This window comes from Catharus ustulatus, chromosome 3 (genome assembly GCF_009819885.2).
Source record: "Catharus ustulatus isolate bCatUst1 chromosome 3, bCatUst1.pri.v2, whole genome shotgun sequence".
Classification (NCBI taxonomy): Eukaryota; Metazoa; Chordata; class Aves; order Passeriformes; family Turdidae; genus Catharus; species Catharus ustulatus.
The window spans coordinates 5521029-5537982 of NC_046223.1; the positions used below are offsets into that span (position 1 = coordinate 5521029).

General features: G+C 39.8%; 1 protein-coding gene across 1 annotated transcript in view; it reads left to right on the top strand.

The window, feature by feature from the left end:
- Positions 1 to 16954, top strand: part of LOC116993472 (kinesin-like protein KIF16B) — a 152521-nt gene that overhangs the window by 10175 nt on the left and 125392 nt on the right. The window contains exons 2-7 of the mRNA XM_033054089.2: positions 5614 to 5683; positions 6680 to 6793; positions 10126 to 10242; positions 15420 to 15517; positions 16027 to 16136; positions 16734 to 16876. Of these exons, the coding sequence (XP_032909980.1) occupies positions 5614 to 5683; positions 6680 to 6793; positions 10126 to 10242; positions 15420 to 15517; positions 16027 to 16136; positions 16734 to 16876 (652 nt within the window). The remainder of the gene's footprint in view (positions 1 to 5613; positions 5684 to 6679; positions 6794 to 10125; positions 10243 to 15419; positions 15518 to 16026; positions 16137 to 16733; positions 16877 to 16954) is intronic.

The following is a 16954-nucleotide window of genomic DNA, read 5'->3' on the forward strand; positions in this document are numbered from 1 at the left end:
ATTATTACAAACAAAAAATTAAAAACAGGTCGGGTACATGACTTAATATAGTGGTCAATCTGTATGTGTTACTGTAAGTGTGCATAGTTTTCCCAAGAACATCGGATATCATTTGACAGAAGACAGCACAAGGATACCTGTATGTTCATATTTTGGGAGCCTTACTGCAATATATATTAAACTGCTGGCTTTCAGTGTTGTTGGTAAAATTTATTCATATGTCTAAAAGTGTTTAATGTAGGCTGTCCTTCATACATGAACCAATATGTGTGTACAAGTATAGACTTAGAGATGATTTCTATTTCATGACATATACAAGATTTCCCTTGTATCTGTATTCTCTGCCACTGGATTTATTGTTCTGGTTTCAGCTGCACAGTAGAGAAAGCCCTGGGACTGGCAAAACTCTCTCTTTTAATTATTTTTAGAATTTGCCTTTTTAAAAAATACTAGTAGGAGGGAATGGGGGAATAAATCTGCACTTGCAAATTATGAAGAGTCTGTTGATCACAGAAATGCCCATACAAAATGTGCTTTATGACAAAATTCTCTTTTAAAGTACCAGATAGGTGTAGATGTTCTGAGACAAAAGCAATCCGATCATTAGGAAGCTGTTTCTTTTAATTTCAGTGCCCAGGAGTTTTTTTCTTCTGTTTTCCTGTCTGACTGAAAGTGAAGTGGAACTCAAGAGCTGGCATAGCTCATCTGTCAGCCAGTCTGGGCTCATTTAGGGATTTTGAATCTCTTGGCTGATGTCAGCTGAGTTTGACAGCATAGTAGAGGTCTTGAAGATAATGAAGATGCACTGTCAAAAAAAATGGGTAGCTGTCAAGGAGCCTCCAGAGCTCTCCACAACAAGGGGGAGGCTACCACCCTTATCAGCTGTCCCTGGATGCCCTGAGGACTCCTTTCAAACTGAGTCTGAAGGATTTCTGATTGCAGTTGTGCTGCTTGATGTACAATGTATAGGTGTTAACTTTAACATGTTAGTGTAAACACAGCTTCAACCACTTAATTATGGCCTTGTAGTCATATCAGTCAGCACCATGGCGTCACTTGGAGATCAGGATTTGGAGAGATTCATTCACCTTTTTTCTCTGTTGGTCTCAGGAAGCTTAGGATATGCTGTGCTATTCCCCTGTTGTGGCGACAACTGTGATTTTCTTACAGTGTAATCATGTAGTACCACTGACCCAAACCACTCTGGATTTCCAGAATGGTTTGACTAGGTCAGGTTACTTGATTTGTTTTGGGTCTCAGCCAGCATTACATTGAAACTACAGTAATTTCACAACTATAAGGCGCACCCTTTTGACTAAAACTTTTCCCCAAACCCAGAAGTGCACCTTATAGTCCGGTGCACATTATATGATGTACAAAGTTGCGACATTTGCCACCCTGGAAGTGAGAGCCATGAGCGGGGGTGGCGGCGCCGCAGGAGCACCGAGTAGCGATGTGGGGGCAGCCCCAGGCACAGGGAGCAGCGTGGGCAGGAAGGCAGGGGGTGGCCCCAGGCACCGGGAGCAGCGCGGGCAGGCAGGTGAGGGGCGGCCCCAGGGACCGGGAGCAGTGCAGGCAGGGAGGCGTTACTACTTCGTTACTTTGTTGTGCGCGGCAGCCTGAGCCGAGGGGCCACAGCCGATAGGGGCCAGCGGGGTTGCGGTGCTGGGGGCAGCGCGGCCACAGCTGATAGGGGCAGGTGCGGCCAGCGGAGCCACAGCCAGTAGGGGCAGGTGGGGCCTCCGTGTGCCGAGCTGAGTGAGGGATGGGCGGCAGGGCAGCCGCGCTGCAGAGCCGAGCAAGGGGTCGGCGGCAGGGCTGCTCTGCGGAGCCGCGAGGGGGAACAGCATGGCGGCACAACGGAGCCACGAGGGGGAGTGGCAAGGCAGGAGCGCCGAGCCGAGCGAGGGAACGGCACGGCGGCTCTGCGGAGCCGTGAGGGGGAACAGCACCGCAGCAGCACAGAGCCCCAAGGGGGAGGCAGCCCCGCAGCTGCGCCGAGCTGCGTCAGCCAGCCCCAGGGGCGGGCGGGAGTGCCAGGGCCCACTGCACAGGGAGGGCGCCTGGGGCTGCCTTTGAAAGCCTACGCTGATCTGTGAAAAATGTTACCAAATTGAACCCCTGCCAGTAAACTCCACGATCAGGGGTCTTTGTTGCGTGCGGCACGGATCTTCGTGGCAAAAAAAAAAAGTGCACCTTATAGTCCGGTGTGCCTTATATGATCTACAAAGTTGCGAAGTTTACCAACTCCCGGGGGGGTGTGTTTTATAGTCCGGTGCGCCTTATGGTCATGAAATTACTGTACTTGTTTTTGATCTTTATGGAAACAAAACCCCCAAAAGTGATGGAGATATTTTATTTACAGACTACCAGTTTTTAACTGTGTCAGCTATTGAATTGCATTTTTTAAAAGTGTACTTTCTACTAAATGATTTGTTGAGCATTGAAGATGTTAAAAAAAAAACCCTAACCAAACAAAAACCTCTGACAGGAAAGAGAAATTGTGTGATACTTCAGATTGCAACAACTTTGCTTATCCTCTAGTTACAGAAAGTAATGAAGAATTTCTTGTGTAGAAAGGTTTTTGCTTGGTTTTTAAAAGCATGCAGTTGAATTCATGGTCCTCTCTTGAGTTGCCTCTGACAAAGGAAAGTGCTCTTGGTCTGTATAAATGGGACATCAGTGAAAATTCACAGTTACTATATTATCAAGGTACCAGAAAATGAAAAGTTCTCTCTGTGCCACATTTTGTGCTTATTTTTCAGTTAAATTTACCTTGAATTCTCCCAGTTATTAAGCAACTCCCATGCTTTCACTTTGTGATTTCAGAAATACACCTTGGTTGTGAACAAGGAGATACAAAACAGGAAATAACTAACATTGTGCCCGAAATAAGTGAAAGGAGCTTAGTTGAAAAGCCATTGAGCATGAGTTGGTTTATGAACTTTCAAACTGTGTTTTTGAATAGTTGAAAAACAAAACCGCACATCTGCTCTTCTGTATAATCCTTTCCCAACAGATTTTCCATTGAATTTCTACAGTCAAATGTATTTCCAGGAGTATATTTGACAGATCACCTATTTCAACACAGGTGCTCTGCAGGCAGTTCAGGTAGTAGGTGTGTCCTTGGTTGTGCAGCCTTGTAGGTTTGCTGAAGTGATCTTTTTAAATGCTCTTTGGGAAAACTGGCACTTTCTGTCCTGTCCTCTTAGGTTTTTCCCTACCACCCCACAGATGAAATGCATCTCATTCTTTCTGTTCTCTTCTGAGGAGTGTTTGACAGGTCTTCAGAATAATTCCCATAAAGGAAATCATAATATCATGAATTTTTAGTGGGTTAAGCTATAATAAATGCTCTAACGTTTGAATAGTACAGAATGGATTAATAAAAAATCACTCTTTTAATAACTTTGCATTGAAAGACCTTAAAGGAAGGAACTTAAAGATTAACTTTGAAAAAGACAAAACAGATTATGCAGGTCAATAATAAAGCTTTTTCTAAAGCTTTCTTTGTTGATTTATATTTGATGTCACAGTACTTTTTCAATTATTTATGATCTTTTCTCTTCTGTGGGAGGATCTTCAAAACGTTCTGGGGTGGGTAAGAGACTTAATGACCAGAGGTCATTGGAAGTTGCCTTGAAATCTGGAGATACTGCTATTATTTGGCTGTCTGTACTATGGTTTCAACCAGAGCCCCATGGAGATGCAAAAACTGCTCTGGCCTTTGCCCTCAAAATAAGCAGGGAATGTAAGGGAAGGAGATAAAGAAGCTTGACATAGAGATATATCTGTTGGAGTTCTTCTATGAACTGCCATGTTTTTTTACAGCTTCTAAATCATCTTCAGCTTGGGGCAGTTTTGTACAACCTATGTTCCCCTTGTGAGGAAATTATTAAAACTTGGCCCAAGTAATCTGTCTAGCAAGTCAATTGCAGGAGAAGGATACTAGTTCTTTTAAGCATATCTGGTACTAACACTGACATTGTTTTATATTAAAACGTGTCAGTATTATCTGAAGTAGTTTTTCTGATTCCCCCCCCCCCCCACCCCGTTCCTCTTTCCTCCTTGCAATTAATTGCTGGATGACTAAGCTGAATTGAGCAATAGTAGAGGGGTAATTGCAGCCCTGGGCTGGTGTATTTTCTGGTGTCTGTGCCAAGAAACTTGCCTGCATATGACTGTCATTTAGTTAGGGGCCACAGGATCACAGGTTATAAGTTTCCTTCCCTTGTGATCCTGAAACTCCACGTGGTATATGACAGAGCAGTAACGTCCTGGAGACTAACCCTGAGCGCTGCTGAACAGATTTGGCTCAGAAGGAGAAAATAACCTCATGTGTTGATATTTAATTAAGCATTTTTATTTGCTTAATCTTTATTCATTAATGTCGATTTTAAAATGAGTTTTGCTTTTCTTTACTATTTCTGCTGGAAAGCTGAATGTGAACAGAGTAACTGGAGAACACAGAATTGGGTGATTGTGGGTGCACCATGAAGAAGAGAAAACACTAAAATCCTGAACCTGGTTGTCCTGTTATTGGGAAGAATAACTTTTGCATTTTGTGCTGGTGCAAGTGGATATCCAGTAGTTGCTGAGATACTGTGTGATATGGTGAAGCAGAACTTTATTGCTTCAAAGCCCTCTGCCTTGTTCTGCACTGGTCAGGCACACCAGTTTGTCAGGTGACTTTAGTGGAAATGATTTTGGGAGAGGCGTGTCAGCATTTGAAGAGTGAGGTTTCGTGTGCTGCGTATCTTTCCCTTCTGGCTCATATTTCCTTGTGCGTGTTTTCATTAGCACAGGCAATCTTGTGCTCAAGGTTGTAATTCAGGAGCAGCCTGTATTGCTCTTGTGACTAACAATAGGGAAATTGCATCTCTGGCAAACATGTTGTTACATGCTAGGTTTAGACACCAAGCTCACAATTTTCTATGGTATTTTTGAAAACAGTCAGAAATAATTGCGAAATAAGTGTAAGTTCATGAAAACACTTCTTTGGAAATGGATTTTTTCCTTTCTGGCATCCTTATGCTTTGGGAAGCCACAAACCTCTGTAGTTCTTCTTTGGTAGTACAACCTCTCTCCTTCATTGCTATGATGTGTCAGAACTCAAAACATGTTTGGTATCTTATTTCTAAGAGAGTTTTAAAATACTAGGTTTTTGTGGTTTAAACATTCAGTCCCTGTTACCTAGAGTATACGGATAAGTGGAAACTGCTGCTACTGGAATGTTGGTGAGAAGCTAGGGTTTATCTTCTTGTGTCCTGTTTTGCTCTTCCTTAGAGCCACATATTTGACTTAACTGGGCTTTGGATCAGAGTACTTCCAGTTAAGAACAAACCTCTTAATTGACTTGCAGAGTTAAATTTCTGAAGCAGGTTCCTCAAGCTTCTGCTGTTTCTAGATGAAGAGATTTGGAGGCAAGCCCAAGTATTTCAAATATATACTATAGAAGTAAATAAATATTGGGCACAATAATTTAAATATAAAATAAAAATTAATTAATCTGAGAACTGACTGTGGCAGGCTGATGGGTGGAAATATGATTCTGGATAACTGTGGTATGTTTTATTTAATATACTTGTCTGTCGTTTTTTTTTTGCTTTTCAGGGAGAAAGATCTTAATGCAAAGTTTATTATTTCAATGGAAAAAAATAAAACAACAATCACAAACTTAAAGGTGAGTAAACACAACTTATAAAATGAAGTTATAACCCAACAGCTGCCAAAATATGACTTGACAAAACAGTGATGCTTGCTGCACTGTGGTCAATAGCCCCTAGTTGTTAAAATACAGTATTAAAGTAATGCTTTGAGGAAACCAGGTTTCACTGTTAACTTGCTACACTGTGGTTTTCTGAAGACCATATGGCTCTCTCTCATAATTTATTCAAAAGTTTATCACTCAGGTCATTATTTATCTGGGAGATGAAAGCCAACGATAGAATAGACATATGTTTCTGATAACTATTAAATCTTTGCTTCATCTGTAGAGGTCTTCTGAAATTCCCATGGAAATGAACCAAACCCAAAGTACCCATCACTTGCTTTTGCCTTTTGATGATATATTTTAACGTTTCCGTCACCAAGAGAGGCCACATGCAGTAGATTGTTTTTTGCAAGGTAGTTTCTTGTGACTAATACATGAAAAAGAGTTTCAGTGTGTAGTTTCTTCAGAGTCATTTGGAGCATGGTGAGTATTGCTGAAGTACAGTGTCAGCTGTCATGTCTTGAACATGATGATTGCCTTACACAAGTTTGTCACTCCTTCTTTAATTATGACTTCACATTGAAGTGCTGTTCATGGTGCAAATGTCTCTCTGACTCCTATAAATTATATGTGTAGGATAATATCTGATTATAGTAACATCATATATGGACTCATTTAACTGAACCTGAGTATTGTGATAAAAATGTGCTGTGTGGTTAGAAGCAGTAAGCTAAAATCCAAACAATTCCTGCTGTGCTGCTTCATGATGTGACTGTCTTTCTTGCAGAAGGGCATACCTCCTGATTTTGTCAGTGTTGTTGGAATCATAATCTGACCTGTCATAACACATTTCTAAATGTATATAGTGTAATGTTAGATTTGCATTCTGATTATTTATTGTCAAGTGTTTTTAATTACTTTATCAGGATGTGTTGTACCAGCTATTTTGTTTGTTTTTTTTAACAGATACCAGAGGGGGCTACTGGGGACACAGGACGAGAAAGAACAAAAACATTTACCTATGATTTTTCTTATTTCTCAGCAGACAGTAAAAGTCCCAACTTTGTTTGTCAAGAAATGGTAGGATTTCTGAATGTTAATAATTGATCTTTTTAGTTTCCCTTTTCTTTGGCTTGAAAGCATTCCATGAAACTTCTTTCCATTGCAAGAACTCTTCTGTAATTTAGAAATTTTCTAGGTACTTGAGAGTTTGAATTTTGCTTTGTTCTTTTTTTTAACTCATCTAACAATGTAAGTGGTATGTTTTCTATACAGCAGGCTGAATGCCTTCTTTTAAGTTCTTTTGTCTGATTAGTATTGTGTAAGGTCAAGTTAGAAAGCATCTCTAAGCGCTGAAATTGGTTTCGAAAAGCTTTTCAGAAAAAAATCACTTTTGAGAAGCATATAGCTTTAATTCACTTAGAAACATCTGTTTGAAGTGTGGTGTGGATTTTTTTGGTGGCGTTTTGTTTTTTTTTTTCCTTGGTCCAAAAACCTTGGTACACATTGAAGAAGATTCTTTTTTCCTCCTCCCTTGAGTATTCACTTGGGGAAAGGACAAAACAGTTTTTCTTTCTGCACAGTCAGAACAGAAAACTAAACATGGAGCTGTAGGCATTTTTCAGGTGAATGGAGACTGTCTGTGACCTTGCATTTCATGTGAATATTGAACTTTTCAGTTCTATCCCATTCCCTAATAAATTTATTAAGTGAATCTCAAGTAAGTTGTGATTGCTGACTTCTCTTCTGGTTTGATGCTGTAAGCTTCAAGTGAGAGTAGTTCTTTCCCCTTAAAATAATACAATGGTTTACTGAATATCCTGTAAGCCAGCTGGGTATAATACCTTCTTAGTATGTATGCCATCTATTCAGGAACTCTTGAAGTCAGGGATGCTGCAATGGATAATCCTAAAAAACCTCACAACTAAAACTAGTCATAAGAAACAGTAAGTTGAAGCAATTTAAAAATATTTATGAGAATGACAAGGTTTACCATTATATATACCATGACTATAATTGCTGGGGAATTTAGACTTGGAATTTTTTTGTTTAACCATCAGGGTAAGTGTTACGTCCTTTTATTTTCGGAATACTTATTTTATTTCAGTGAGGTATAAGGGTTTGAGCATGCATATTCTTAAACTTTCTGGATTCTTATTTTTTGATGATTACATTTTTTTTTTGCTGTGTTTTTTGAAATACCAGAAAGCATGCATTTTATTTGGCATCAGTGTAGGAATACCCTGATTACTTCAGCACTGTGGCATATTGAAGTAGTAATGTATTTGAGAGCAATGATTTGAACCCAAGATTCTAGTGAGTGGTTTTAGGCAGGTGTTTCAGGCTATATGACTTTGCTAGAATTTTAGGAAATGCTTTAAATTGAGCATGCAGAATCAGCTCTTTATTTATTTTAACTAAAGCAGTTTCGATCATATATTTTTCTGGAAAGCTGTGTTAGACAAGACCACATTAGAGGAACCCCAGGAAGAGATTCATGGTGTTAGTAGGCTCTTGCAGTGCAGGTTACTTCCAGAATCCAAATTTGCTGTGAAACAATGAAGTTAATTGTTGTCAAAATAACCATTTGCAAAGTAAAGTTGAATGTATACAAATAGATACCCGAGTTGTGGTCTGTACTGATGCCCAGTTTCCACATGTAAGTGATAAATTTCCCATTAGAAAATTTTTCCTTTTGGTGCCATTTACTTGTTTCAGAGTGGGTCAGGTTGAGGCAAGATTACTATAACTTGCCCATGTCAGGAGTCTGTAGAAATAAAAATAAATTAAAATGCCCATGTAGTGATGGCTACAGCAACCTTGAGCAATAATTTTTTTAAGCTGTGAGTTTTATGATTGGTAATGATAGGATAAATTGTAAACATGGCTTCAATGTCTGTGTTCAGTATTTTGCTGTTACAGTGTATTCCACAACCATGGATACCTTCTTTATCTGTATTGGCAGGAGTGTGAACTTTTCTTGCTCAGCTATAAAAACTGTTTCTCAGGTGTTGTTTAAATTACATTGTGTGCAGCACTTCAAAAACAAAAGGAGTTTTTAATCTGTAGGAGTGCAATTCCTAAACATATGCTGCACAAGCTACTGTTTTGCTTGTGTTAATAATTTCATATTTAATTGGAAGACTTTGTAGTTAAGCTCTTATCAAGTTCCTGCAGACATTACAGTTTACTGCACCAATGGCATAGAAGGGCCTCTTTTTCACGTTCATCTTGCCAGGGAATAAAATTGATCTTGATTATTGGTGATGTGGTTGCCTAGTGCCCTTTGTTCATGATTGTTTTATTTTTCCATTTGAAAGGCAGAAAAATAAGAAGTGGAAATGTGTCTAATACTACATACCTTATTAATATGCCTTGTAGATGCAAACTGCACTTTAGTATTCCAAAGTTTGAGTGGGGATGGCAATTTGCCATCAAGCTTCTTAGTTTGTATTCCTGACTGAGAAACAAATAGAATTTTGATATTTACTGCCCTGTTGTGACAAAGGGGTGTCCCATCCAAACAAACTTTTCTTTTTTTTCAGTTAATATTTTAATTGGGACAAATGCTGCACCAAGTGTTACTCCTTGGCCAGTGAGGGGTATGGATTGAAATGAGGGGTAATGGTGATGAAAGGTCAGGTAAATCTGCGAGGGATGTTGGAGCCAGTATTGTAGAGGAAGGTGATGAAGGCATCTGGTGAGAGATAAATTTACTACGTGAGAAAAGAGTCCCATATTATGAGAGGTGGAGAAGGGATCATTACTAATTATTGCATGTTGAGGGTAAAAGAGAAGGGGTTAAATGGTTTAACATTAAAAACAAGTTTCCATGTTTGCCAGCCTAAAAAGCATTGCTATGTGAAAGCCACTTAGGGGGAAAATACAGAGAAGATTATGGGTCATGTTCTTATACTTGATTAAAGCAAAAAACCAAAACCAAGAAAACCAAACCCTCCAAAAAAACAAAGGAAGAAACTGACAGCATAACCAAATGTTTCCTTTTGAGAGGGGACTGGATATTAGCAGAATGTGGAGAGTTGGTGAAGATACAAAAAGATAATAACATATATAAGATACAGAAAGATAATAACAATAATGAAAAGTGAATGGAGTAGCTGAGATTGCTGAAAGAAATTGGGGCTTTAGAAAAGAAAGGTAGCAATTTGGCATGTCAAGTATTCCATGACAGAGAAAGAAATACAAAACAAACTACTGCAGTGCTGCAAACAGAATATGGTAGTAAGAATTAGAATTTTATTTGAAATACTAATTTCTTCTCCTATAGTAAATACCTCTATGTTTTGCTTCTGTGTTGTGGTATTCTTCAATATTTGCCATGCTGGGCTGATGCTGATCTTATTCCCCAAGCTTCTGTTGACTTAAATTTTTTTTTTTTTTTTCATTTTTAGGTTTTCAAAAATCTTGGTATGGATGTGCTTAAATCTGCTTTTGAAGGTTATAATGCCTGTGTTTTTGCATATGGACAGACAGGATCTGGGAAGTCCTACACCATGATGGGAAATGCGGTATGTTGTGTTTTCATAGAGCCAGAATACCAGGTTGGAAAGGTCCTCAAGGATTGTGTGGTCCAGCTTTTCTTGGCAAAAACATGGTCAAGACAAGATGGCCCAACATCCTGCTCAGATGAATCTTAAAAGTGTTGATTGTTGGGGAATCTACCACTCCCCTGGGGACATTATTCCAATTGCTGATTGTTTTGATGAAAAATGGTCCTCTTTATATCCAGTCCTATTCTCTTCAGGAGTAATTTGTATCTATTACCATTGGTCTTTTGCATGTGACTGCTTGTAAACAGGAGTCTCTTATCTTCTCTGTAGGCACTTGTTAAATATAAGGTCTCTTCTCCTTTTATTCTCAAGGCTGAATGAATCCAGTTCTTTCTGCCTTCACATGGCAGCTTCCCAGTCCTTTGGTCATCCTTGTCTCCCTTATCTGGACCCTTTCCAACCTGTCCACATCTTTTTTGTATGGCAGAGACCAAAACTGAATGTAGTATTCTAGGTGTGGCCTGATGAGTGCTGAGTAGAGTGTGATAATGACTTTTTTATCTCTGCCCTGGTTTTTATGATGCAGTCCAGCAATCCTGTTGGCTTTCTTTGCCACACTATTTGCTCAGATTGTGCTTGCTGTCCACAGGACCCCCAGGTCCCTTTCACAGAGCTGCTCTCCAGCCAGATAGAGCCCAGCCTTTGCTGCACTCCTGGATTATGTTCTCTCATATGCAAGACCTTTCATTTATTGAACTTCATAAGGTTCTTGTTAGCCCACTATTCCAGCTTATCCAGGTCTTCCTCCAGGGTTGCTGTCCCTTCTGAAATGTTGACCTCCCCACTCAGTTTGGTGTCATCATCAGACTTTGTTGTGGTACACTTGGTCCCAATGTTCACGTCACTTATGAAGAATTAAACAGCTTGGGCCCAGTATTAATTCCTGGAGTCCTAACTCATGAGAGTTTTGCAGTTTTACAAGGAGCTGTTTGCCACCACCCTCTAAGTGCGGCCTGTAAGCCAGTTCCCACCCACCACACAGACCCCTTGTCTAGACCATAACACTGTGGTTTCTTTAGCAGCAGACTGTGGGAAACCATGTTGAAAGCCTTGGAGAATTCCAGGTAGACAGTGTCCACTTCTTGTCCCATATCAAACGAGCACGTGCTTATGTTTGTTGTAATGGATTAAAGTTATGCTGTTGCAGGAGCATGGTTTTATGGAATTTAAAAGCTTCTGTCTGTATGCTACTAACCCTTTCATGTGTCACACCTTCTAGTAGTAATCAGATGTTTTGGAAGTTGTTTCTTTTAAGGAAAGATATTTATAGTTGGAAGAAGTTTATTTAAGTGATGCTCTGCTGTTTTGGACAAAACTCAGTACAGTAAATTCACGAATACAAGCCGCACTGACTATAAGCCGCATCTCTGGGTGTTGGCAAATATTTCGGTTTTTGTCCATAAATAAGCTGCTCTGTCGTTCGCAGCGAGGACCCGCGTGCAACAAAGTTGCCAAACAGTAACAGAACGGCGGCAGGGCGGGGTTTACTGGCTCAGCTAAGGCTGTGCAGGCTCGGCCCGCTAGGGGCTGCTGACGGGGCCAGGTGGCCCAGCCCGGCGCTGCCGCCCGGCGGGGCCACTGGGGGCCAGCCACCGCTGCCACTGGGCTCGGTCACCACGGCCCGACGCTGCCCTGTGGTGGCAGGCAGGGACGGAGCACCCCTCGCTCCCGTGGCGGCGGCGGTGGGCGAGGACGGAGCCCCCCGCCGCCTCCCAGAGCCGCGGCAGTGGCGGCCCGGGTCCCCCCTCTCCTCCCCGAGCCACGGCCATGGCGGCGCGGGGCCCCCCCGTCTCTCCCCCGGGCTGTGGTAGAAGAGGGAAGGAGGGAGCTCTCCCGCCTCTCTCCCCGCCCCCCGTGCTGCCTGCGGGGAGCCAGGCTCCACCCGCGGTGGAACAGAGTAGCAATTTGTAACAATCGCAAAATGCCGACTTTGCAGCAGCTCGGCTCGGCACTTCTGAGGTTGTAAATGTCAGAAAATTATTCACATATTAGCCGCTCCTGAGTATTAGCCGCATTTCCAGTTTAGGAGCAAAATCTTAGTCAAATTGGTGCGGCTTGTATTCGTGAAATTACTGTAATTTTTGTTCAGTAACAAAGCCAAACATTTCAAATGTTACTGCTGATTTTCTCTACCCAACTTGAAAAAAAGGAGATACTGATTTTGAGAAAATTAATGATCTGCTTTTTTCTGAAGATATGTGCTTTTTAAACCTCTTCTGAAGAGTCAGAAGACTACAAAGGTTCTTAGAGAAGGCTGTCAGGTGAGAAGCAGAAATTGAGCATGACAGTAGTTCATCAAACCCTTATGAGATTATGCAGGAAATGTAATTTTAAGGACTATGTCCTATTGAGCACTGCAGGAAGAGGAAGGTGTGATAGGAGGTATTTGGCAGTTTGTGAGTTAAGGATGGGAGGGTTTCTCGCAGTGACCTCTGCGACTGTTCAAGGACAGAGAGAACCTGTTAAACTTTTGGGGTGGAGCAGTTTAGAAAGGCTGAGTGATGAAGCCTGTTCACCAGGCAGCCTCTGCAAGTTTCATTTGTTAATCATTGGGCAAAGAAAAGTATTGTGTCTTCTCCCAGTAGAAATGAAAGGAGAATATTAACACTTATCCTCCTTTGGATAGATCACTCTTCTGAAATGTAGTAAGATTGGGCTCTTTGCACCTCCTCTAGTTTAGGAGAGTAAATTAGCTGTAAATCTTTTTCTTTCAGTTGTCACAAAATAAGTAGCTTTATATTTACCTCAATATCATAAGCAGAATACATGTTTGCAACCAGAAGAGATCTCACGACCTAGGTGTGGATTTCTACTTCAGAAATTTATAAAAGTGACATTTTTATGAGACTGCCTCACTATATATAATGACTGTAATCATCAAAACAGTTTGCAAATGAATAGATACTGAAGTTTGTTTGACACTATTCTGTAATAAAGATCTAATCTTCTTGGCATGATACATAAATACTTTAATCTGGCTTTATATAGAGTGCATATAAAGTACACTTAGCTGGCAAGTTAAATGCTTCAAAATTGATGACCCTGTCAGAGAAACTACAGTTCTATAAGAAAACTTGAATTGAAAATAAATACTCCTTTTTCCCTACTTTTCTTTAAAAAACCTGGGTTCTGTTCTCATTTTGTTTTCAATATTTGCTGTATTTGGCTCTGGAAGGCTTCTTCTGCAATTCTGTGTACAGCAATCATTTCAAGAAATATTGGGCCAGTTAGAATATTGAGCAGAGATGCTGAAATGAGCAGAGATCTATAAAATACCAGGAAAGTCAGATTTGGGTTGTGCAGAGAAGGCAAGACTGTGGGGGATTAAAAGCCAAGACCTGAAAGGCTGTTACAGAGAATAATTTGCTCCTTATGCTCAAGGTAGATGGGCACAACTCAGTACATTTAAATTGCAATAGGGAGTTTTCTGGTTAGATAGCATAAAAGAAGAGCTGGCTTTTAATGAGAAAATTCGGCTTTGGAGTGAACTACCTATTTTGGTTATTCTGATTTCCATGTCTGGAAACTCTGTAGGCCAGAAAAAAAAATAGTCCTAGCTGTAGTTGGTGCTGCCCTTCAGCTCCAGGGGGTGAAAATGAGAAAGTGTTTAAATATAGTTTCCAATAAAGAGTGTATATTCTTTAAGATGTAGATTTTACTAGCTTAATACTTGGGGAACTGTGTGTACTTCCTTTCTCAACATTATATTGCTAGGGTTGAAATTACTCAGAGTTTGTACTTCCTATTTTAAACCTGTCTTTGTGGTTGCTGAATTATGTCAGACACTAATGATTTGCGTAAAACTGTGTGATAGATCTTCCATGTTTTTTCCTGCTAAGCTTTAATTAAAGCTATTCAGTTGTTTCCAAGCATGAGATGAAAGAAAAGTATTTTCCCTCTTCCGTTGTTTAAAATAAAATAAAATGTGTATGGGAATTTCCAACACTGACACATGAAAATACCTGGAAATGGAGATTGATAACTGACAGATGTTGGGAAAAGCTGCTCCTCCGTTGCCAGAGGCAGCTGTCTCAAAAAAAGCCTGATTAATCTGCAAGTTTCTCTCTTAATCAAGGATTTTTTTTTGTGCTTTTTTTTTGAACCCAAGGTGCTGTCATGTGAAGAGCTAGGAAGGATAGGAGCAGAGAATAGATTATTATTTCAAAGAATGAAGCTTGGTTTGAGAAGGATAGAGAATGTCTGATTAAGAGGAGGAAGAAGCTGGGAAAAAACAAAACGGAGAGATAAAGTATAATTAAAAATCAGAAATGACCGGATGATGAATTAGGAGTTTTATCTGGGCAAAGGAAGAAGCTGCAAGGTAGCACCCTTATGTCATATGAGACCAGACTAGACCTGCATGGCACTCTCCTGCTCCTCTTCTGCTGGGCAAAACCCTCACCATATCTTACTGCTTGGCTGGAGAGGGTTCTTCCTGGATAAGCAAGGAAAGCTGCATGCTAAATTTCTGGGTATCTCAGTGGGATAGGTTTTATTCAGTTTGCTTTATTAAACCAATGAAGCATTTAATGCATAAAAACTCCATCAGCAGAGACAAACATTGGGTAGTTAAATACTGAATTTAATTTGGCTGGATTGTGGGATACAGTGAATGAAGGTTTAATTTTGTCATCATGTACTAATTTATTCGGTGGACCTGCTGCACTTTTCAACACAGGAAAGACTGTGACCTGAGAATTAGGGGTTTGAATGAGAATGTCCCATGGGTGTTTGTATATGGCTCTTGTCCTGTCTTTGCAGTTGTTGCCAAGTCCACAATGAAATGAGATAGAAGCAGTTAAGATACTGGTGAGATAAGGCCAGTAAGATAAGTTCATTACTTACTCTGGGGAGCCAGTCTCTGCCATAAGCAGTTGTTACTATTCAAACTGAATGACAGGGACAAAATGCATTCCAGTAGCAAAGCAATGAAGCTGTGTGACATTCCGCACACAAAGGGGTTAAAGTGGCAAGGTGACTGCAGTTAAATAAAGGGCAAGAGAGTGTTTGCTGAAAAGTCTGGATTTTTCCCCTTTCTGGAGTCTAAACTCCCTATTAGTCATCTAGGGTTTTATTTTTCAAAATATATTGTACATGCATATATAGCCTTATAATTAAAACTGTTGTTATTGCAGGGTGATGCAGGTTTGATACCTCGGATTTGTGAAGGATTATTCAGCAAAATAAGTGAAAAAACAAAGCGGAATGAGGCATCCTTTCGAACAGAAGTCAGGTAGGTCTTGGCATGTTAAGAGTTTGCAGGTTATCAAATTTGTTTCAGTTACAGTCCTTCTGTTTCACTTTATCTCTGGGAAAAGTGCGTATTTTTCAAAAATAAGTTTTTATGCTTGGCCTCAGTCCCGTAATCGATTTTGTTGGCACTTGTAGTCAAAATGTGCAGTACTTGTACCTTCAAGCTGAGAGCTCTGCATATTGCGGCATTTATATGACAGTGCAAATGCCTTTGCTGCTGGACAGCATCTTCCTTTGTTTTACCCTTTATTTCAGACTAACATTAGGAGATCTTGATCTTAGTAATGTCTGATTTCTTTCCACTTTCTTCTTGCTTTTTTGGCTTTTTCGTTTATGATACAGTATACCTTGTAGTCATTATTATCTTAAGCCATCTTTGGATCTATTTTCTTTCTCCAAGCCTCTTGCTTTCAAACTTGTGTTAGTATGGCTTTCCATTTATAAAAGGCTCTTGAATCAGTCAGTGGCTTTCTATTCTTTTTCTTTCAGTTACCTGGAAATTTATAATGAACGTGTGAGAGATCTTCTCCGACGGAAGTCATCAAAAACAAATAATTTACGAATACGGGAACATCCGAAAGAAGGGCCTTACGTTGAGGGTAAAAACACTTTAATTGTTTCACACTGCATATTTTATTACCTTAATATATCCTAAAATGTAGTGTCTAGTTGTACAGGACATTTTATCTTTTAAAATATAAATTATGGTGGATGCAGTGCCTTACTTTGGTGAAAAGCACTGAAGAATTGCTTCTAATTTTGCATTTCTACTTGCTTTCCCAATCCTAAAATTATGAGAATTTTCATCTGTAAATCTATAACACATTTTTAAGTAATGTTAAGAGAGGCAATTGTGTTTAATACTTTGTTGACTATAATTTATAAATCTTAGATATTTAGATGAAATGAAAACCTATTAGGATCTAATTGTCTTAATCTGTTCTCTACCAGGGAAGGTTCATGTCTCTTGTGGGATTATGCTTATGTTATTCCACTAAATAATTTAATAAGATTGCATATTTTTTCTTTTTTACTGTTAATGTGTATTCATATGAAGCCTCATTCCTCTCCTTAGGTAATAAACAAGTATGACAAGAAATGCTAATTGCAGCAATAGTTTACAGTACTGAGGGTAATTTGAATCTTTTTGTAAAGAAAATTAAGAACATATACTGTAACACTCTGCTTTTCTTCAGACTTGTCTAAACATTTAGTCCAAAATTATGCTGATGTTGAGGAACTTATGGATGCAGGAAATATAAATAGGACGACAGCTGCAACTGGAATGAATGATGTTAGTAGCAGGTCTCATGCCATTTTCACAATCAACTTCACTCAGGTAACAAAACAAAACTCCTTAGAGAGATTGGACATGTTTCTTTAGAGCATAGTGATGTGTTTGCTTTATGTAGTAAAC